The sequence below is a fragment of the Sorghum bicolor genome, chromosome 6, assembly GCF_000003195.3.
Source record: "Sorghum bicolor cultivar BTx623 chromosome 6, Sorghum_bicolor_NCBIv3, whole genome shotgun sequence".
Taxonomy (NCBI): Eukaryota; Viridiplantae; Streptophyta; class Magnoliopsida; order Poales; family Poaceae; genus Sorghum; species Sorghum bicolor.
This window is the reverse complement of record NC_012875.2, coordinates 43,233,276-43,255,640: the sequence shown is the minus strand read 5'-3', so window position 1 is coordinate 43,255,640 and position 22,365 is coordinate 43,233,276. Positions and strand designations below refer to the sequence as shown.

At 47.5% G+C, this 22,365-nt stretch overlaps 4 protein-coding genes and 1 non-coding gene across 10 annotated transcripts; 1 reads left to right on the top strand and 4 right to left on the bottom strand.

Moving 5' to 3' along the window:
* Positions 2,733–4,847, bottom strand: LOC8072970. The gene has a single exon (XM_002446370.2). The coding sequence runs from the start codon at positions 4,331–4,333 to the stop codon at positions 2,978–2,980; it is 1,356 nt and encodes a 451-aa protein (XP_002446415.1). The 5' UTR covers positions 4,334–4,847; the 3' UTR covers positions 2,733–2,977.
* On the bottom strand, positions 4,948–6,499 carry LOC110436620. Its single transcript, XM_021464027.1, has one exon. It carries the CDS (start codon positions 6,118–6,120, stop codon positions 5,263–5,265), a length of 858 nt encoding a protein of 285 aa, XP_021319702.1. The 5' UTR covers positions 6,121–6,499; the 3' UTR covers positions 4,948–5,262.
* TRNAC-GCA lies at positions 9,224–9,295 on the top strand. Its single transcript has one exon. It is a non-coding gene; the product is annotated as a tRNA-Cys (tRNA).
* Positions 10,130–12,232, bottom strand: LOC8075274 (alpha carbonic anhydrase 1, chloroplastic). 6 transcript variants are annotated; one of them, XM_021462427.1, is made up of 6 exons: positions 12,075–12,229; positions 11,918–11,987; positions 11,596–11,725; positions 11,186–11,400; positions 10,880–11,101; positions 10,130–10,751 (listed from the first exon to the last, which is right to left on the bottom strand). In XM_021462427.1, the coding sequence occupies exons 3-6, from the start codon at positions 11,693–11,695 to the stop codon at positions 10,413–10,415; spliced, it is 876 nt and encodes a 291-aa protein (XP_021318102.1). In that variant the 5' UTR covers positions 11,696–11,725; positions 11,918–11,987; positions 12,075–12,229; the 3' UTR covers positions 10,130–10,412. The 6 variants fall into 6 exon arrangements, with proteins under 6 accessions (XP_021318102.1, XP_021318104.1, XP_021318103.1 ...); XM_021462429.1 differs by having other exon boundaries at positions 12,080–12,227; XM_021462428.1 differs by having other exon boundaries at positions 11,918–12,006; positions 12,080–12,223.
* Positions 16,908–22,112, bottom strand: LOC8072968 (glucan endo-1,3-beta-glucosidase 14). Its single transcript, XM_002446368.2, has 4 exons — positions 21,728–22,112; positions 19,540–20,618; positions 18,977–19,118; positions 16,908–17,329 (listed from the first exon to the last, which is right to left on the bottom strand). Exons 1-3 carry the CDS (start codon positions 21,816–21,818, stop codon positions 19,056–19,058), a joined length of 1,233 nt encoding a protein of 410 aa, XP_002446413.1. The 5' UTR covers positions 21,819–22,112; the 3' UTR covers positions 16,908–17,329; positions 18,977–19,055.

Here is a 22,365-nt window from a genome sequence, read left to right as displayed (position 1 = left end):
CGACGACGTACGCGGCCACGTCTGGACGACGTACACGGCCACGGCGCGGGAACGGAGGTGGACCTTCCCTCGCGGGGACCTTCCCTCAGAGGAGGACGGAGCCGAACTGACGCGAACGACGACGGCGACGAATGACGAACGCGGCCTGGGCTGGGCGGCGACTGGCGCGAAGACCTGGGCTGGGCGGCAACTGGCGGCGACCTGGCCTGGGCGGCGACTGGCACGTACGACGTACGTCAAAATGGCGCGAAGGGAAAAAACGCGCGGGCGCGATCGGTGACAAAAAAAATCAAGGATGGGGTCCACACTTTGGGTTTGCCAAGTCTAAATGCAAAGTCCCTTGGAGTTGGACTATTTTTAGACTTTGCAAATGAGTTTGAGACTTTGCAAACAACACCAAATGCAAAATTCATTTGCAAAGTCCCTTAGAGATGCTCTTAGTGTATAGAGATAGTGGCAAAGAGGATATGTGAAAGAATGAAAAAATGAATGGTCAATGCATTTTAACTTCTTTTCATGAAAGCCTGAGTTCCTCCTCTCACACACCCATGCGGCCACATCATAGGGTTAAATCTTCTTTGTTAGACTTAGGGTTGCAATTTGAATTGGGTTTGGAGAGTCATTTGGTATCGGGGCTTCAAGGGTTGATGACTATGGCTATGGGCTAGCTTCTGGCAATAACGAATGCAAGAAACGACAAGCAAGGCAAAAGCAGGGATAACATCACCGACTGGTAGGTTAGAGGATCATCAAGGATGGTAGAGTAATACACGGGAAAGACGTGGTTGCATAGTAGCGTGGCATATGTGACAACAATAATTAGAGCAAGTTAAATATGTCTTGTAAGGGATGCATATATTGTGAAATTTGAACCAATCCATTGTATTTGCATTTTAAGGAGTGTGCATTTGCAACCCCCCATCCCCAAACATAGTAGCTTCACCCCTAACTTACGGGAATGGCAAAAAGGAGCTCGAACATAGGGGAGGGAAAATGTGTCAAATACTACTAAGAGCAGTTCCAGAGTATTTTAGAATTGAACCATGGGATACACCAAATGAACCATGCACATTAGAGCGCGAACCGAGACTGATAGAGCTAAAATCGGACTCTGCAGAGCATTCAAACCGAGCAGACTAAAATAATCAGTTAGCCAGATCATCTACTAGTAAGCGCGGCTGGTGCTGGCAGCTGGCATAGTACTTTGGGAGAGCCAAATGTTGCAATAGTAGCAACTGAAGGGGCTATCAAAATCGGCAACTGATTACCTCTGATGTGTGCCACCCTGTGTCTGTTGCTTAAAGATAAACTTTTTTATTATAGTATGTGGGCCCCGACCATAAATGCATGTAAACACTGGAACTATCGAACTTTAGTTCAATTCATTTTTGCGAGTGGCGTGGTTCGCCTCCACACACTGGAGTTGCCCTAATCTTGTCCAATGACCATGAAATCTAAGTGTTAGGGTTAACACGTCATCAGTTGCATGGGTGACAAGTTGTCCATATCTAGTTAAGGTGGTGAACATATGATATGAGTCCTATGACATGTCTATGGAAAACTTACTTCCCCCTTAATATAGAAGGCGCTCTTATTCCCTGCTATCCATAGAGTTGTATGGTTGGATATCCAACATGTGTCTAAAGTGAAGCAAACTTTTTTGTGCAGGCATGTGCTATAACCTAATACACATTGTTTAATCATTTGTTTATCCCATTTAAACATTTGTTTTACCTGTTTAAGTAGCCGTTAAACAACAAGTGATTCATTGTTCACCATTTAGGATAATACTTGGCAAACGTAAAATCAATCACCTCAAGAAGAGGAGCCTTTTTTCATGCAAGTGGAGCGAGAGCCATATTTTGTGTAAAAGCTAGAGCTACAACTCGTGGCTGATCCTTTCGGTTTCAGCTGCTTTGAAGGAGCACTTGGGAGGAGTCATACTAAGGCCTTATTTAGATCCAAAAACTTTTTCGATTTTGTTAATGTAGCACTTTTATTTGTATTTAACAAATAGTGTTCAGTCATAGACTAACAAGGCTCAAAAGATACATCTCGCGATTTACAGATAAACTATGCAATTAGTTATTTTTATCTATATTTAATGTTTCATGCATGTGCCATAAGATTCGATGTGATAGAGAATTTTGAAAAAAATTTTGGATTTTGGGTGCAACTAAACAATACCTATGCTCTTTATTTTCATAGAAAGGTGATATATGTTCGCCTGTCATAGCTTTAAACTTGTCATTCAGTTCTTTTTCCCGGGGGAAAAAAAAGTAAAACAAGTTGTCTCTCTTTTGGGAAATGTCAAGTAAAGTTTGACTAGAGATGGTAGTTTCCAATTTCTCGTTGAAAGAATAAAAAGGAGTCTAATCCTGGTCCTGGAATCAAAACAACAGAATGTGCTCAACGATAATAAGTTTGCATTATCGTACACCCATACTCATCTGGTCATTTCACGACGTATGTGAAAACATTTATCAGGTTCGAGTCAAATGGAAGGGAGATCTGATGCTGCTTCCTGTTAAATTACAAAACCTGTAAACCCTGTAAATTTGCTCCGATTCCGTGTTTAAGCGAAGACCTGCTTGGTTCGTGTGAGAAACAACGGGACAAAAGACGTTTCTGCATTTCAGCACAGTCTAGTTATCACTCATCAGCGGCCAGCGGGAAACTCAAATGTAATAAGGCAGATCGACACTGGAGAGAAGAGAGCAGACACATCCCAATGAGAAGAAATCAAATTACATTTGATTAAATTAGGTAATTTAAACTACATACGCAACAAAATGAATCCGTTTCATATTACAATGGCAGCTGTTGCCGAGAGCAACATCATACAGCAAAATCAAAAGCAGCCGGGTAGACAGGCAGATCAACCCAATCGAACACAGCAATGCACAACAACTTTCACACCACCAATCAATCGCCAGATGATACCCACCCCCACCGACCACGATCCCCACATCACGATTCACGAGCAGATCGGGCACCGGACGAGGCCGTTCTCGTTGCACTCGCCGCACTTGACCGTCTCCTTGCGCTCGGCGTCGAGCACCTTGCGGCTGCCGTTGCAGTCGCGGCACATGACGAAGCGCACGCCGGCGCAGCCCGCGCACCAGACCCGCGCCCGGGGAAGGCCCTCGAGCAGCGCCTTCAGCTTGCCTTCCTCCTCCAGCTTGGCCACCTCGGCGGCGCCGCCGACGTGCCTGCCCCGCACGAACACGGCGGGCACGCGCACCTCCCGCCCGCCCAGCAGCAGGCGCAGCTCCTCGCGGTAGCCCGAGTCCATGGACACGTCCCGCTCGATCACCTTCACGTCGTGGGCCTCGATCGCCGCGCGCACGGCGTTGCACTCCTCGAAGGTCCTGCGGATGCCGCGGAGCGTGGTGGTGTAGAGGACCACGGCTTCGGCGCCCCCAGGCGGGCACTTCCCCTCGGCCGCCACGATCGCCGGCGGCGCGGCCTTGGGGTGCTTGGGCTTCTCGGACCCTACCATCCGCTTGATGTGGGCGCCTTCCTCCGACAGCTCGCGCTCGATGGACGCGAGCAGCTCCGGGTCGAACAGCGGGCTCAGGCTGCGCCGCGACGAGGACATGCCGGTGCCGCCGCCGCCGCCGGTCTCGGCGGTGCCGGGCTTGCGGACGATCCGCGCGCTGCCCGGAGAGAACCTCTTGGACGCCATCGACAGCTTGGAGTTGTCGATGGAATTGTACGGGCGGAGCACCCTGTCGCCGTCGACATCGCCGGCGGTCTTGTCCTTGTCCTTGTCCTTGCTGGTGAGATTCCCCGAGCAGCGCTGGAGCGGGCTGTTCTCCTTCCCCGGCGTGTTCTTCCGCCTCGTCGCCGACCTCTTGGGCGACGGCAGGGCCATGGCGATGACCCTGGCCGGCGACCACCGGCCCGGCTTGGACGGCTTCTTCGCCGGCGGCGACCCGGCCACCGCGGCGGCGGCGTAGGCCTCCTCGAGCCCGGCCATGATCTCCCACGCGTTGATGACCTCGAGGCCGGACTCCGGCTTCCCCGCCGCCGGCTTCTTGTCGGCGCTCGGGACCGCAATCGGCGGCGGACGCATGCTGGCGCGCTTCCACTCCTTGCTTATCGGCTTGTCCTGCGGCGGCGGCGGCGGCTCCTCCTTCTCCACCTCTCCAGCGTCAGCAGCGGCGGCGGCGAGGACGGCTCCTCCTCCGTGCTTGGGGTGGAGGTCGAGGACGCCGTAGGTGGTGGAGGTGAGGGAGACGACGTGCTCGACGCGGCCGCGCACCGTGGCGCGCCTGCCGCCGTCGCCGCCTGGCCCCGGCGGGAGGAGCTTCGAGGAGATGCACCCCATAGACTGGCTCTCAGGTCTCGCGCCTCTCGGGTCTGCCTCTCTGCTCTGCTCTCTTCTAGCCGCCGCGGCTTTGGCTTTCGCTTTCTCGACCGGTGCGGTGGTCTGCGGTGAGATGGTCGCTTGACTGGCTGCTCCGGGGAGTGGCCGTTTTGAGGGGTTTGAACTGTGCAACGGTCATGGAAGGGCGGGGCTGCTGCCTGCTGGAGACGTCGGTTTCTTTTTCTCGTGCTGCTGGTGGTGGTGGTGGTGGGGAGATGCCGATGCAGGGGTTCATTCCAACGGTCGGCTTTGCCAGAACGGCAGGAGGAAGGCGCAGAAACCAAAAAAAAAGTGGCGCTGCCCGCGTCAGCGTCACGCTGATGCAGTTGCCCGTTGGAGTACTGAGAGACTATATGGGCTGAACTCATTCTGGGTTTCTTGTTTGGGCCTTTAATCTCGCGTGCGAGCCCAAAAGTTTGCGACTTTTTCTAGGCACACCTTTTTGTTTTTTTTTTCGAAGATTTTATCAGTTTGTCATTTTTCAAGCCCAAGCTTTTTTTTTTCAACTTTTCAGCTAAGCGCCCTCATTCTTGAGAATTGGTATAGATATATATATATATATATATATAGATAAATAAAGGACAAATTGCAACGGATATATTATCAATCTACTATCTACTCGAGTGACGAAGAAACGGGACAGAGCCCAATGTCGATACACAAGGCACGAGATGCAGCTTGCAAACAAACAGAAAAAAAAAAAGATCACACACATGCTGACATGCACACATACACATACACACACCACACGACAATAGAACGGTCAGGAGCAGGTCCGAGGAGGGAGACGGTGCTGCATGCGTTGGCAACCGTGATCCGTGGACGCCGTACAAGGGCTGCCGCCGACCGCCGTACGTGCCTCTCGAAGCACGTACGGGAGGGGGGGACATTCAATTCAAACCGTCCCCCCGCGCCGTGGTCTCCGGCCACCGCCGCGAAGCGAGGCGCTTCACGTCTCCCAGCCCCGGCGCCACCGGCCGCGGTGGCGACATCACGGCGATGCGCTGCCGCTGCTGAGGCTCCGGCGGGGCCGTCTCCTGCTTCGAACTTGGTTCGCTCGCGCGGCACAGGTGGCCACCATCACGATCGTTGCTGTCGCGACATAGGCCAAGGAGCCCGGTCCCCAGGCTCGCCCAGCACCCGCCGCTCCCTTCCTCTTCTTCCTCTCGCGTGCCGGCCGCGGGCGGCGGCGGCGCGGCAGACCTCTCCTCCGACGACAGTACGGCCCCGAAGCAGGACACCTTCGGAGACACGGGCTCCGGCCCCACGGCCTCGCTCGCGAAGACCCTGGCCCCTGCCGCCGGCCGGCGCCAGGCGCGGGCGACGACGACGCGGCCTGGAGCGCGAGCGCGACCGCGACGCTCCTTGGCGACCACCTTGCTCGCCGGCAGGACGACGCCGATGGCTACGGCGGTCTTGCTGCTGCCCGCCGCCGTCGTGGCCGGCAACAACCTCCTCGTCCTCGAGTCCGCCGCCCTCGGCGCGCCCTTGCGCGTCGCCGTCGCCGCCTCGGCGGCCGCCTTGGGGTTGGAGCTTCCCTTGGTGGACCCGTCCCGCCGCAGCGCCGCGCCAAACAAATGGGCCAAGCCGACGCCGTCCGGAGCCCGGAGCAGGACCGACTCCGCTGGCGCGCCCGCGTCGTCGTCGGCACGAGGGCTGGCGGCGCTACCAGCACCACCGCGGCCGCATAATTGGACGGCGCCGGCGTCGGGGAGCGCGGCGGCCGTCTCGCACGCCACCTTGGACATGGAGTGCGCGAAGCCGGAGCCGCGGGCGCCGACGCAGAAGAGGGAGGTGGTCCAGATCGAGCTGCGGCAATCTTTCTTGGCTGCTCACGAGTGAGTGGCTGAGTGCGAGTGACTGACAAGCGAAGCGAGGGAGTTGGGCGCTCTCGCCTTAAAAGGGTGACGACGCGCGAAAGGTGCGGTGATTTTTGAAAATCTTGTGGTGGACGGTGGCAACTGGCAAGTACCCGTTGCGAATTGAGTGGTTGAGTGCAAGTTGAGTCCGGGTTATAAGGTGGTTATGGAGGCTAATGATGGGTTGCTTTGGCTCTGTGTCAACTGCGGTTTCCACTTCACTACTTCAGTCAACATGGCTGTGTCTCAACAAAATCAAAATGTGTCATTTCTGCCATTACCATTTTGCATTTGCAGTTTGAGTCCAACCTGCCACAGTATATAACTTAGAGAAAAAGATAGTCCGTAAATAGCCAAATCTATACCTATCTATAAAGGGAAAATTTCAGTCTGCTCCAAAAAAAATTCTGCCCGGCCAGTCCGGTTCCGTCTAGAATCGAGGCCTGGTACGCTGTGGAGGAGGAAAGAAAATAGAAAGTTTTCTAAGGTTCCCAATGCAAAATCTTCTATACACATTAGAGCATGTTAAGAATAAAAAAAGTACAAGGGTCTTAGTGCAAATCTGTCCGCCAATCTATCCGCTGCTTCCACGGATTGTGCCCGTAGATAGACTGTTGAAATAGGAAAAAAATAATAGAAGTTTTTCTAGGGTTCTCAATGCAAAATCTTCTATAAAAATTAATAAATAGATAGTAATTCATAGAAAAATCTAAAAATTACAAAACAAATTTTGTTCAGCTCCACATATTTAGATCCATGTAGTAAACAAAAAATATCATAAATTTTAGTATATCTTTTTTATTGGAGATGCTTGCTTATGCTTTTTAGTGTAAAAAAATTGTAGTTATTTTGCTCTAATTATTATGAAAATTTTATGATAGCATATTTAATGTGATGCTTGATTTGTGGTAAAAGTTTTAACACAATTCCTATATATCTCACCTAAATTTATGCTTGATAATGCTTCCACTACCTTTGCATGATGTGTTGTTATTTTATATGAATACTTTATAAGTCTATGTGTTTATAATCTACGTACATTTAACTGATATATCATATTTTGTAGGAATTCTAATCTAAATAAAAAATAAAACTAGCAACAAACTTCTCATGTTTCAGTATAATACTAAGGTATATTAAGAGGTAATATTAAAGTAAGATAAGGTTTGACTACTTCTATTTTATTATTAAATAAATATGTCTCTAAGCTACATATTGTTTTACACATTAACTATCTAATACCATAGATGTCATGGTTATCAATAAAATAAATTATGGACTTTAAATTTTATAAAAAAGATAATATAAATAGATATGTAATATTATGTCATAACTTTCTATGGTCATTTGATGCTTTTCTTCCATTGCAACGCATAGTAAAAATCAATCTCAAGATTTACATAGACTTCGGCTTACCAATAAAAAGTGTATTGTTAGCTTCTTGTCTTTTCACGAACAATGCACAAATGACAGAAGCTTATACAATTAAAAAAAAATCAAAATCAAATTTAGAATTATAATTCAAAAGTTTATTAGGCTCCTTTCAACCAGAGAGTATAAGGTGCCATTTCTCGTGAAATAAAAATCCTAAAAAGTCTAAGAGCATGTATATAAATTATATATGGACATACTGCTTCAAAGTCAGTTTTAAAAGCTTGAAAATTGTCAAATTTAATACAGAGAATAAAACACAAATAAATATAACAAAGTGCTCTTTTTCTACGAACATCTATTTGCTCCTGTAGCAACGCACGGGCATATTTTGCTAGTATATAACTTAAAGAAAAATATAGTCCGAAAATAGCACATTCTAAAATTTTAAAGATGACTTAGGTTAATAGTCAAATGACGTATGTATTAGATTAGACCCATTTAACAAGTTTCTACTTAAATTATGTTTTTTTTATTTTTATTCCCTTTGTCCAAAAAATACAACTACAGTATCCATGTTAGTCAATCTAGCTCAAGTTTGATCAAAATTATTGTAAATATTTATGAGCATTTATGTCTCTAAATAAATTTATTATAAAAATAGCTAATCTCCATGGAAATCGGTCAATCTAAATATTATTAGCATTTAGGTCAATTGCTTAGGGCAAATTTGGTAGAATTTCTCACGCTCGATGGAAATTGATTTTTTTTTTTAAAAAAAAGTGATTATGTGATAAAAGTGATCATCTCTAATTCTCAAGGATATAAACTCTATAGGGTGAGCCGGTGAGGGATGCTTCATGGAAAGTGAACCAAGATAAACTAGTGCCATTTCGTTATTTTTAGAAGACCGTTCCACAAAATTAAAATATAATCATTTATCTAGAATAAGCCTAGGAGATATGCTTGTTTATAGCCTTCCCTTTAAGGTTTGCATACGTTTCTTCCCCGTCATAGATGAAATTAATTACAAAACATATCCAAGTTCGCAATTCTCAATGCAAAATTTCTTGTTTGCTATTGTCATCCTTATGTTATTATCTTATCTGGAGGGCTTCAAATCCCAATTGCAGGTCCCCTTCTTTATGAAGATTATTATCTTAGAGCAAGTATTATAGTCGGTTCTCGGTTGTAAGCTGGCTAAATGCTAAAGTGGAGGAGAGAAGGAAGAAGAGAGAGGAGAAATAGACTGTAAGCTAACTATTGTATGGGTGGTCGGAAAAAGGCTACAAAAACCTTACAACCAACAAGTAGACTGTATTATTAAACTTGCTCTCACTTTAGTTGGAGCATTTGGACAACAAGAAACGATCTCATTTTCTAGAATTTGATGCCAATAATTGCACACTGCAAGGAAAGGATGATCCTGCGAGCAAACAAGAAACACCTCCCCTCTCATAGAACCATGGCAAAATGCTTTTATGTGATTTTCCTTCTTTGTTTTCTTTCTTGCTCTCTTAGTCTCATGTAAAACCTCCCGTCCAGAAAGGAATCTTGCCTTTAAAAACCCACAGTTTGGAGACTTGTTTTTAAAGAACTTATTATCAACTTACATCACAACGGGTCCATAGCTCAGTGGTAGAGCAATTGACTGCAGATCAATAGGTCTCCGGTTCGAACCCGGATGGGCCCTTTCTCCGCATGTATATTTTTTGTCTTTATCAGCTCTACAAAACATTTTTCTTCCTCTTCATTCATTTTTTTTCTATTCCTTGTCTTTATCAGCTACAAAACATTTTTCTTGTTTATTTTTGTCTTTATCACTACAGAACATTTTTCTTCCTCTTTATTCATTTTTTCTATTCCTCTACGAAATCCTCCTGACTTCCATTCGAATGTTTTTTTGTCTTTATCAGCTACAGAACATTTTTCTTCCTCTTTATTCATTTTTTCTATTCCTCTACGAAATTCTCCTGACGTCCATTCGCATGTTTTTTTTGTCTTTATCAGCTACAGAACATTGTTCTTCCTCTTTATTCATTTTTTCTATTCCTCTACGAAATCCTCCTGACTTCCATTCGCATGTTTTTTTTTGTCTTTATCAGCTACAGAATATTTTTCTTCCTCTTTACTTTTGTCTTTATCAGCTACAAAACATTTTTCTTCCTCTTTATTTTTTTTCTCTTTCTCTATGAAAGCTGACTTCGGGGTTTTATATAGGCAGGTAATCATCCATGAAGGTGGCTTTGCATGGCGCGCGGTTTCGCGGCTGCACCGCTGCACGGTAATGGAAGCCGCCGAAAGCGCAGCCACGTTCGGAAGGCATGAGGATCAGCCGATCAGGTTCCCAGCCTCAGGAGATTTCGGCACTAGTCAGCGATCAATAAGAGGTGTTTAGTTGGAGTTGTTAAAATTTAACAAGTATTATAATATTTTGTTTTATTTAACAATTATTGTCTAATTATAAACTAATTAGACTGAAATGATTCGTCTTGTAAATTACTTTTTAATCATGTCTTTAATTTCATAAATAGTCTGTATTTAGTGTTTCATGCATGTGTCCAAACATTCGATGTCGACGTGACGGACGGTAAACTTTACCGCTCATAACCAAACAGAGACCTTATTCTTACAGATAAGAAGGATCCACTTTGCAGGAAACCAAACAGCTTATACATCTCCTATGAATGAACCTAGCTAATTAAACCCACAGACCTACTGACCAACTTCAGTATTGATGAGGCGTCGTCTACGGCAACGAGCAGGGGGCGGCCGGGCATACGGCCGGGGCACGGGGCACGCACGTACGGCTACGGCGCCGTCTTCTTGCTCATGACGAACCTGTGGCAGACCTGGACGACGCGGCCGTTCATCGGCTGCGTCGGCCTGTTGTTGTGCCTGTAAGCTTTCTCCAGCGGCGCCATCAGCGCGGCGGCCTGCTCCACCGTCATCTCCCTCACCTGGGCCATGACGCTCCAGATGACGTCCTCGGTGCAGGGCGGCGTGGTGAAGGACCCGACGTAGCGGTAGTACGTGTGGGAGTGCAGCCTCAGCGACCACAGGCTCACGTCTCCGGCGGGAACTTGGCCGCCGCCGCCCTCCTCCGCTCTGCAGCCCTCCGCGTACAGCGCCGCCAGCTTGTCCTGAATCTGTCGTCGTCGTCGTTCACGGCCAAAACAATCCGCATGCAGTAGAATTCAGTTACGATGATGATGAATTGATGATCGATGAAGATGCTATGATGATGATGATGCATTCTAATTAATTAATTAATTACCTGCCAAAGCAGAGGGTCCGGCCTGCTGCCAAACCGGTAGAGCATGGCCACGACGGTGACGTTGCCGTCGTCGCTGGCGTGAACCATGTGGAGCTCCACGGGGAACCGCCGCCCGTTGATGGTGTGCTCGGACGGCGAGTGCCAGTGCATCTGCTTCAGCCAGTACACCTTCCCGTCGATCCGCACGCTCCCTGCAGCTCCGTCGTCGTCGTCGAAGCGCAGCTGCATCCATCAACGAAATCTTGAGATATATCGACCACCACTGTAGCAGGTTTTGTTTGAGAAAAAAGAGGGAGAGAAACAAACGGCGATGTTGAAGACGTTGTCGACGAGGGTAGCGTTGGCGACGGTGTAGTCCCTGTGGAGTGGCTGCAGCCCCGGGTTGAGAACGGCTTCGGCCGTGGAGATGTCGATCGGGGACTGGTGAGTCCCTCTCGCGCACTGCCTGAAGTTAGGGCTCAAGCTGCCCCAGTGAGCAGGACCCATAGAGCCGATGTACCCGAACTTGGCGCCATCGCCATCTGAATGGGATATAATAACAGAGAGAGAGAGAGAGAGATCGAAATTAATGAAGCAAATTACTTCAAGGGTAGGTACGTAGTCTCAACTCTTGTGTCGTCGCAGCTGATCCAAGGCAAGTAAACGAAACGGGCAGGCAGTTGACACTTGTGATGAGAGATCGAATGATGTACTAGGAAAAGGATGCAATCACGTACTAGGGTCACAGGCAAGGGTGGTGGCGAAGCAGCAGGCGCACACCAGCAGCAGCAGGAGGAAGAAGAAGGCTGCATTGGTGGTGCAAGTCGGTGTCGTCATCTGAATGAAAACTCTGAAACCGCCGCGCGCCTGAAGGAAATTAAATGGAGGAGATGCAGTCGCACAGAACAAAAAAGAACAGCCTGAAATGAAGAGGCCCAAGAGCGGAATGCAGGAATATATATAGGGAGCAGACAAACAGATAGATAGACTGACAGATGGTGTCGTTCATGGCATCTATCGCCGAGCTAGTGACGGTCACGTTTCATCATATCATCTTACCTTTAATCTTGCTGCGCGCAGAGGGCTTGGCACTGGATTCCTGCCAAAAAAGTGGACACGCTGACAGAAGCTGGGTTGATTGCCCGTATCTATCAGAAGATGGGATCGGATCGTAAAGGAGCTAGGCAATCATGCAAAGCGCTCGTAGCGACCTGACCTGACCTCAAGATGAGCTCGCTCGCGGCCACACCACTGCACACCACGCCCCTTTTGGAATGAAAAGATGGATGAGGCTGGAGGATGGATGAGTGGGTGGCCCGGACTCTTCAGTCATCCAAGCGGGGAAGAATGGTGTTAACTTCCGCTTGGACTCCACCAAGGACGGACCATGGATATATATATAGGCGATCGAGGTCGATCGCCACTTGACTTGAGGATGATCGATGCTGCCCATCTTCTTGTAACCGCTCCTTTTGTGTTTTTCGTGTGAGACGATATATAGATAATGCTTCTAGCTGGTAATGGTTTTCGTGCGACGGGTTTTGCGGGCAGAATGGAATGTGTGCGAGGAGAGGACACACACCAGGACCGGGGGCAGGGCAGTGCTTCTCGTGGAGGCAGCAGCGCATGGACGATGGGAGTACGTATACGTTTGTTGCTTGCTACTGGTACAGAGCACGTCTTGCGGCGCGCGTGTGCGTTAACTAATTTAAGGGCCATTAACCCCACGTACGCGTTCGTGTGTCGCGATGATTATGATCTGATGATGGACTAGGAAGAGCAGCCAATTCAAATAAAAACTGCTCCGTTGGAACGAACTGTTGCTCGCTCTGTTACGCCACGTCCTCCACAACCAGGGTCCAGCTAGCCGTCCAGGCCAACGCAAGTCTCGCCTTGTTGGGCTACCGACAGTTGTTCGTTGACCACGACCGCATGCAGGCCTTTCAAGAGTGTGATCAATAATTCCACCAGATATAGTTTCAAAAGAAGAACCAGAGAAAACTAGTGTCATTTCTTTGTCAAAAGATCCATCGTCGCACCGATCCAAATTCTAATCGGAGCTGAGGCCTCATGTCATGCATGTACACCTTTGTTGGACGCTCGATCGCGTCATCAAAACGTTGACCCCTGCTCATTAATTATTGGCAATAATATACACACGCAGTTGCATCTTGTTGCTTTTGGCAGCGTGCAGCGAATAATCCACCATATCCCTACTGCCCCCACAACAAACGGATGGCCTGAAATTGGCGAGGCAGGCACACGCACATCACTTCTGCCGGATGAGCGATGGAACGAGTTCCTTCCACTATGGCACTGACGCACTGTAGGGGTTGTGACCGGGTGCATGCAGGACCACGCGCACTGGCGCCTCAGAAAGAGCTGCAGGTGTCCATAGCACATTCTGGAAGGAATCATGCATGGGCGAAAAAAAGAAGAAATATACAGTTGCCTCTTTATTTGGTTGATGATCTTGAGAAGTTGGGATTGGCAGGCTCTATGCACGTATCGACGGCCTTCATCAGGCAACCACTTGTGTTTCTGCCCGTCACAACTCACAAATAAATAAATAATGCCTACCACTTCACTGGGCCTTGTTTAGTTCACCCTGGAAAGCAAAAAGTTTTCAAGATTTCCCATCACATCGAAAAAGCCGAGCCTGTCACTGTCAAGCTATTATTACAGTTTCTCTCAAGCCTTGAGAATGTCATGACAGGAGCCATGCATGGCAGGGCGAGATCTGTGCCATGCCCACTTCGACTATTAACAACAAGGGGGGTTGACTTCATATATATACTGGCCGCCCCATGATCGGCAATGGGTTGCAGATAAGGTGGTACGTGCTTTTCTAGTACGTACCTGGAAATCCCGATCGAGCAGAGCACACGCCGTCCACAAGCATCACATCCATCACTGTGCCAGCAAAATGGATGGAGCAGACTCCTTAGAACATGGAGATTAGAGATAGCGTCGAGAGTTGAGAGTAAACCTTTCTCCTTTGCATGTCTAATTGTCTATCGCGTACATAGAGTTTGTGGATGAATCAAATGTTTGCCAACAAAAAAAATCAAATCAAATTTTGCTTAAGGGCTTGTTTGGAACACAGAAATCGAAAACACATGAATAGAAAAAAAACGTAGAAATATGATAACTGTGTAGTGGTAAAACAGAGGAAAAGAAAAATATAGGAAATAACTATCTAGGGATGTTTGGAACACATGAATTTATAACACAAGAATTATAAGACTGTGAATTATAAAGTGTCATTATTAGTGCTTAATAATAAATTAATTAAAGTCATTTCTCTATAATTAAAAATTATGAAAAGGACTTATCTACCACACCCATGGTGAAGCCACAACTCTCATCCCTTTTAGCCATGATAGGTTATCCCATCAACCTAGGCCCACTCACCCATACATGCAAATTATTTTAGCGAATTTAAAAAGTCATAACTTTTAAACCGAAGATATAAATTAAATTCCGATTGCATCATTAAATTTCTCATAACAAATCCTTCAAAACAAGATCACACATGGATATATTTAGATAAATTTTATTAATGAATATTTATCTCTACAACTAAAAATTATAGAAGAAACATAGAGTATGTGAATTTAAAACCCATAACAACGTACGGGCATTAACCTAGTATAATTATAGAAGTATTTTTTATCACAAGTGAATGGCTAGATCCACAAGGCCACAAGTGATTGACAGCCATGAGCCTGCAAAAGCTCGATGTGCGGTGTTAACTGCTGCTTCAGAGCGTGTGTATACATTAATAGCAGAACTAAATATGCTTTATTTTCTTGGACTTCGTGAAGGAAAGAAAACCATGAGCTAGGATCAGATTCTTTTTTTCCCTTTGAAATCACATGCATGTGCTAGCATTCTAGAGGAAAGGAATTGATAAATCCTTTGATCCAAACACCTTTCCTTCAAAACTTTCCTATAGTTTCATTTTCTGTACTTTTCCTATAAAAATACTCCATTACAAACATGGCCTAAAGGATTGGGCCCTAGGATATGCACCAATATGGTGATTTGGGGGTTTTGGCGACTCATAAACATCAAAATGCAGATGCAATGGTGTATGTAGAGAATTGCAACAACTTTCTTGGCCCCCTTGACTTGGTTTGAAGAAAAGTGCACAACGCAAAGGTCATTAGGGAAGACTAAGGGTCCGTTTGGTAGAGATCTAGATTATCATATAAACGTTTCGGATCTAGATTCTCTCAAAAAATGTTTTGGATACAGAGTAGTTACCAGACTGTTTGGCTACATAAAATCAAAATCATGAAACATTTCATATCTATGCCATTTGGCATGAATTTTGTTCAGGTCGGGCTCAGGCCAAAGAGAAATATTGAGTCTTTTCTCAACCTACTAACCTGACCCGACGCTTGAACAATAGGTTTATTATTTGCTTGCCTAATTTACCATTCATTTTTAGTCCTTGAGCGCGCGCACACGGCACACACAAATTAATGGATCATAGAATCCATACCTATTTTTTTTAGTTTTATTAAAAGGAGAAAAAATTTCCCTCCATGGTCGTCACTCTCTCCTGTCCGTTCTCCATTCTCATTCTTCATCTTTAGATAGTATTAAAGACAGTAGTCATACACACATACTTGATTTGTTGTCCCATTTATGATTCAAACTTATGGTACGTGCTCATACGAATTAGGATAATACATTTTAGCTATGGTATAAAATTCAATTTCAAGAAGTATTTGAACAGTATGTTCTTTTTTTATATAAAAAGGACTACAGAAACAGAGGTAGGCCTCAAATATACATGTGTCCAAGGTCTTGTTTAGCTCAACCCAAAACTTAAAAACTTTTCAAGATTTCTCGTCATATCGAATCGTATGGCACATGTATGGAACATTAAATATAGATAAAAATAACCAGTTGTGCAGTTTACCTGTAATTTTCGAGACGAATCTTTTAAGCTTAGTTAGTCTATAGTTGGATAATAATTGTCAAATAAAAATAAAAATACTATAGCACAAAAAAAACTTTTCACCTCCTCAATTAAACAAGACGCAAGAGGCCTGCGCAACAGCGCAAGGAAATAGCTGAAGAACATGATTAGTGGGCTGGCCCACAGGGAATGACTCGAGAATCCTCTCTAGTCCTCTTTCGGGCTGGTTGGATCTGGCCCATGGCTGAATTTGCTGTATCGTCACCTTGGGGCAACGACAACGAGGCATGTTGGGCAACAACCCTGCTGTTGCCTCTCACACCTTTTTTTCCCCTCCCAGACGCTCTCGGAGATGGCAAGGAAAGGAACTAGCCAGCCCAGACGATTTAGTTAAGCTCTGTCTCCGATCCATCCAGCGCCTGGGCATGCAACGGTGCACTCGCGTATGGATTTGGCCGAAACCAGCGCGGCGAGGACGGAAATTCTGAATTTCTGTATAGTAATCTCGTGTTGTATACTAGGTGCGTGGCTTTTTTTTTTTTTAAAAAAAAAAATCGGTACTAAAACTTCGAAGTGGAGCTCCATGCTTACACAAGATTGCTGCTGGTTTTGTTGCACACCGTTTTTATGTGTCATCAAAGTGTTGTTAGATAGGGATGGATCTAGCGGTGGGTGAGCCCCCCTCCGTGGCTGATCCCATGGAGCCCCTATAGCTACCTTTAAGATTTTTTGTCATGGTTCTGCCACATAAATTAACCCAAGGGTATTGAAGCTGCTATGATCTATACTCCTTTTGTTTTTTTGGAGGAGGTGGATTTTAGTGAGATCACCTTCTATTTTCCCTCTTTTTTTCCCATGTTCATACAAGATTGCTGCTCTTAGCTTGTGGCACACTTTTTTTATGTTCATCAAAGTGTTGTCAGATAGAGACGGATCTAGCAGTGGGACCAAGGGTGGAGCCATTTTCGCGAGCTTGTCAACCCGACACGTGATTCATTAAGCAGAAAGGGAACGTCGAGGTTACAACAGTCCGAAGTAAAGCTGTAATTACCAAAGACCACTGTAACCACAACCTAGGTCACAGCGCACAGGGATCCCATGAAGCCCCCTATAGCCTCTCTAAAAATTTTTGCCATAAAAAACAATTGTCATAGTTTGTAATAAAGTGAAAAAAAGAAACAAAAGAACAATGAGAAATAAAAAAACTAGTAAAATTGCCAGCCTTGACCTGAATTAATTTCCTATCTGTTTGACCAATATACAAGTATACAGTTTCTGACGAGTTGCATAATAAGGAAGACATCTCCAAAATAAATTAAATGAAAAAAAATCCTATCTAACAATACGTGCATTGGCCGCGTATCGTCCGGTCGTCCCCAATCTTCAGTTAGTTCTACTTCACTGTCAGTGTGGAGCGAGTATTGGCTAATGGATGCCATCAAAATCACTTCAACTGTTTTCGGCTGGCCGTGTAAGTCCGAGAGAATTTTCTGCCTCTAAACCTTCCCTGATGGAATATGTTGTTAGTTCTCCGAGGACTGCATATAGGAGAAAAGAATCAATTATGCTCCTAGCAAATGGCTGTTGAAGCTTAACTAAATCGCCAGTTTTGTCTAACATAGAAGCTTGTGGCGTCGTACAAGACCATTTTCTATTCTTCTCATGGCATGACAAAGCAGGTTTCACAAATTTTTCTTAGCCCACTATGTAAAAGTAGCATTCATGGTAACAAAAGTTTAGTTTTTTGTTTTTTTTTTGCTACCAAGATAAAAAGAACAGCCTCATAGCTTTTTTTTAATTTACTTATTTTAATTTCATCTATACTATAATTGAAATCTTCTCCGGGCAAATCCTACCTACAAGATCAACGACTCACAGCACATGTCCTACAGATTTAACGGCCCAGATTAGAAGTATGATCACGACCTTACACACCCTCAGCATCGCGTCAAATCAAACCTCCGTCAGCTGCGTCGCGGGATCGATTCTTCCGATCGCACAAATAAAGAAACCCCCGTGAATACTTGAGCTCACGAAGCTCCTCTCCCTCGCCGCCGCCGCTGCTGACCTCCCCCGCGTAGAGTCGCTCTTCCTCCTCTCCGTACCCCACTCCCCGGCGTCCCCCACCCTCGCCAACCTCCTCCTCCGCGCCGTCGCCGCGTCAGGCACCACGCCCGGTGCCCTGCTCGCGTTCTTCTCCCGCCTCGTGGACTGCCACGGGCTGCGGCCCAACGTATTCTCTTTCTCCACCCTCCTCGCTGCTATCGCCCCCACGGGCGTCAGAGCGCTCCCCCACAACCGCGCCCTCCACGCCCGCGCGCTCACGAGCAGGATGCTCGCCCCGACCGGCGAGAGTGGGCACGTGATGACCAGCCTCGTCGGCGTGTACGCGGCGGCCCGCCAGCTCGAGGACGCCCGTAAGGTGTTCGACGAAATGTTAACCAAGGCGGTGGCCGCGTGAAACTGCATGCTCGCCGCATACGATCAGTGCGGCGAGGTGGACGCCGCGCTGCGGTTTTTTGGCGAGATGCCTAGGAGGGACGCGGTGGCATGGACGACCATGATTGATGGGTGCGCGAATGCTGGGAGGGCAGCAGAGGCGGTGGACCTGTTCTGGAGGATGAGAAAGGCGCGTGTCAAGGATGACGCAGTGACCATGGTTGCCTTGTTGACGGCCTGTGCAGAGCTGGGTCACTGGAGCTTGGACGGTGGGTGCATGCACGTGTGGATTTGGAAGGGTGGCAGTGGAGAACATACTCTAATCTATATGTATCTCAAGTGCGTTGTTGTAGAAGATGCACGATGCTTGTTTGGGATTTTTGTTTTATTATTTCTTTAATCGATCTCTACAATTTTGTTTTTCTTGTTTGTTTGTCCAGTAAGGCAGGTGTAAGTATCTCATTTTTATGTACTCGTTACCAAGGTTATAAGACAAATGATGAGCATTTGTAGATCAGCTGTGTTTCTCAACTTTTCTACATAGCATTTGTTAAAATCAAATATATATTCTCAAATGAAGTACTGTAATTTTCATATAGACTTTTTTGTTAGTGGATAGGTTTGTTTTTTAATTTTATGATTTATTTTAGTTTTGTAATTTTTTTTTTTCTAAATATCGCCGTAGCGTTAGCACGGGCAATATTACTAGTTTCACTAAAGATCTTGATCCAGGATAAGGCTCTTACGTTGATATATCTGGGACCCTCAGTCTCCGCGCTTTCTTCATCGACTTTACCGCAATAGTCAACTGTATATGCTCAGCTCTCAGGATAAGCTGAGAGTGATCGATGCAATGGCTATGAGGATGAAGGCAAACAAACGAACCGCCTGCACAAGACCAAAAAGTGATACTCGGTTACTTGCCAGGTCTCATCAGATTGCAAGTACAGATTATGCAAACTTTGCCCGGCAATGCAGATGCATCAGCAACAACCGCTTTTTTTGACAGTTTTTTTCTCCCTTTGAAAGGTACTTTTTTGACCGTTACTGCAGAGCTCTATTGCCCATTTCATTGTCATTGTCATTGTCATTGTCACTAACTCACTAACATGTGAAAACAAAAAAAGTCTGAAAGCAATGTGATGGGAATGAGCAGGGGCAGAGGCATGCACTACCAAGAATTAAACTTGCTTTCATCCACCCATACACTAATTAACTCAATCAGTTAATCTGCGCATCACATACATGCAGAAAGCTTGTAACCAATTTGCCGAACTCGACCATGCAATGCAATGCAATGGATTCGTACCTTTCGGCGGGTTCCTTGTGAAAAATCCATGGGTGGAAGGTATCCCCTCAGGCCGACGTTGTACACCGGCGTGCCGTCAGGGTAGAAGAGGCCGTAGTTCCGCTCGGAGGCCGGCCCGGGCTTGAGGTTCTCGTTGAAGAGCGCGAAGACGTAGACGTCGATGGGCACCGCCGGCCGCAGCGGCGTGCCCTGCTTCATCTCGATCCTCCGCAGGAGGTTGCCGATGTACGTCCCCGCGTACTCCGGCGTGGCGCCGGCCTCGTCGGGGTCTCCCCTCGACGGCCACCCGGTCTCGGAGATCTTGACGTCGATGTCGTCGGCGGCGTGCCCCAGCGCCTGGATCGCGGCGTACACCGAGTCCACCTGCGCGTACAGCATGTTGTCGTAGTTGAGCCTGGTGTTGGCGTCCGTGACGCCGGCGTTGGGCTGGAACAGGACGTACTCCAGCGGCACGTTCCCGGGGTCCGCCTTGTAGGCGAAGTACGGGTAGCAGTTGATGAGGAACGGCGACCTCGCCATGGACAGGAAGCTCAGCAGCGGCTGCACGTACGGCACGACGTCGGGCGCGAACGCCCCCGCGGACGGCGGGTAGGTGGTGCCCATGATGTCCAGGGAGTGCGCCGTCGTGACGTTCACGCGGCCCTGCAGGCCCAGCGCGGACAGGGCGGCGTACACGGACTCCATGGCGGGGAGGAGCGCGGCCTTCAGCGACGTGTCGTTGCCCTTGAGCACCTCGTTGCCGACGGTGATGCAGGTGATGCGGCGGCGGCGCGTGCCGCCGTCGCCGGTGGCGAGGAGGTACGGCTGCACGTGGCGCTGGACCCACGCCCGCGCCGCGGACGGGTCGGCCGCCATCGCCGAGACGTTCTCGTTGCCGATGCCCACCACGAACTCGACGTCCGTGTCGAGGAACGCGGAGAGGACGTAGGGGTCCGCGTCGTACAGCTTCACCTTGCTCACCTGCATCGACTGCAGCAGGTACGACACCCGGGACGGGGAAGGGAGGTTGTCCCCGATCTGCCCGTAGTTGATGCCGATCGACAGGGCTTCAGCTCTCCTGATCCATGACACTCCGCCATCTGCAATGCCATGCAACACACTTACAAAATTTGAAGGAAAAAAAAACCAATAATCAAAGCTAGCTGCATTATCTTTGCTCAACAAAATCTACACAAGTTAACTACAGTACTAGTATATGCATGCAGAGGATCCAATGAGAGAGAGTTGTGCGGGGTCCACATGTGGTCATGTGATTGGGGAATCATATCGAGAATCAGCCCGATAAAATACATACGTTCACCACCAACGTCGTCAAACACCGCCTTATTTTATATCTGTATTCAATGGCCACATACAAACTGATCAAAAATTAAGGCCATCAGATTTAGCTGGCGACTAGGGACGAAGCAAACCATGCATCCTTCCAGAGGAAACTTTTTAAGCCAAAAGTTGTGACAGCTCAGAACCAGATCAGATGCACGTCAAACTGGGCCGAAAAGGCACCAAATTGGTCCATTTCTTAGGCAAATAAATAATGCGTGAAAAAGGAACTCGGTTTTTTTTTTTATGAAATCAAAAGGAACTCCGATCGATTAGTTAGAATCGTGATTTGGAAGATGCCGTCTTAGTGGGCGGCCTGCCTTACGTCCTGGAGCACTTGGGGACCATGTGATCTCACAAAACTAGATACCAGTTAAGCTGAGATAATTAAGATAATCTCACCAAGAAAGTACGCCTATTAACCACCATTTCGCAAATAATCTCACCAAGATAATACTACCGTTGTACTACGTACTGTAAACAACTAGCAAAAAAGAAGTATAGATGCTGCATGCGTCATGAACTATTCCATGGCGAGGCAAAGTAGTATAGGATGTAGAACAGAAATACAGAATACTTGTGAAACACCAAATATATACATTTAAATATAATAAAAGGTAATATGAAAGAAGTAATACCATCATTTAAGTAGAACAGAATACCTGTGAAATACCAAATATATACAACTTTTTTTCGTGACATATTTAACGGCGAATTGTAAGATGTTGAGTTGGATCCTTCGATTATTAAGACCTTAGATTATTTCGTGAGGGGAAGAACTGGAGTTACATACAAGGGAAATAAAATTAAGCTGTCACACACACTGGCCAGCTAGCTGGCGAAGGGGGGTTGCGATCGCGGGGCTCACCTGTCAGCAGCAGGACGAGGAGCACCGCGACGAAGAAGAAGAAGAAGCGAGACGGCGGCCACGGAGCTCCGAACCGCTCCGCCACGGCCATGAACAACGGCTCCGTCCGTCCGCGCGCGAGCTCCGATCCGAAGCCTCTCGAAATCCGCAGCAATAACCAGAATGCCGAGAGCGGTCGTCGCCCGAACGACGACGATCGACGACCGCGCGCGCGACCAAGCGAGTCGGTCGAGGGACGCCTCTGCCGCTCTGCGCGCGCGTCGATGGCGGAGCGCGGTGCTCTTGCCTTTGGCTCGGTAAGCGTCTCCTTGTTGCGTAACTGTGTGTCGCCGCGCTCGCTCTGTGCTTGCTTTGCTTGTGTCTGGAGGGAGCGCGCGGCGGGGGGCCTCGATCGGGTTGTGTCTGTATTTATGGTGCAGTGGGGTGTGGCTGGGGACTGCGAGCGGAGGGGAGGGATCGGCAGTGAGTGACTGAGCAGGCGACAACTGACAAGCCGTGTGTGCCTGCGCTAGCAGCCAGCCAGGCGGCTGCTGTTGGCTACGCCGCCGTGCCGCGTAGTACGACTGTACGAGTACTCGCGTCGCGTCGTTCTCCCGCTGTCCCGGCCGTGTGGAGAGCGATGCGTGCGAGGGCAGGCG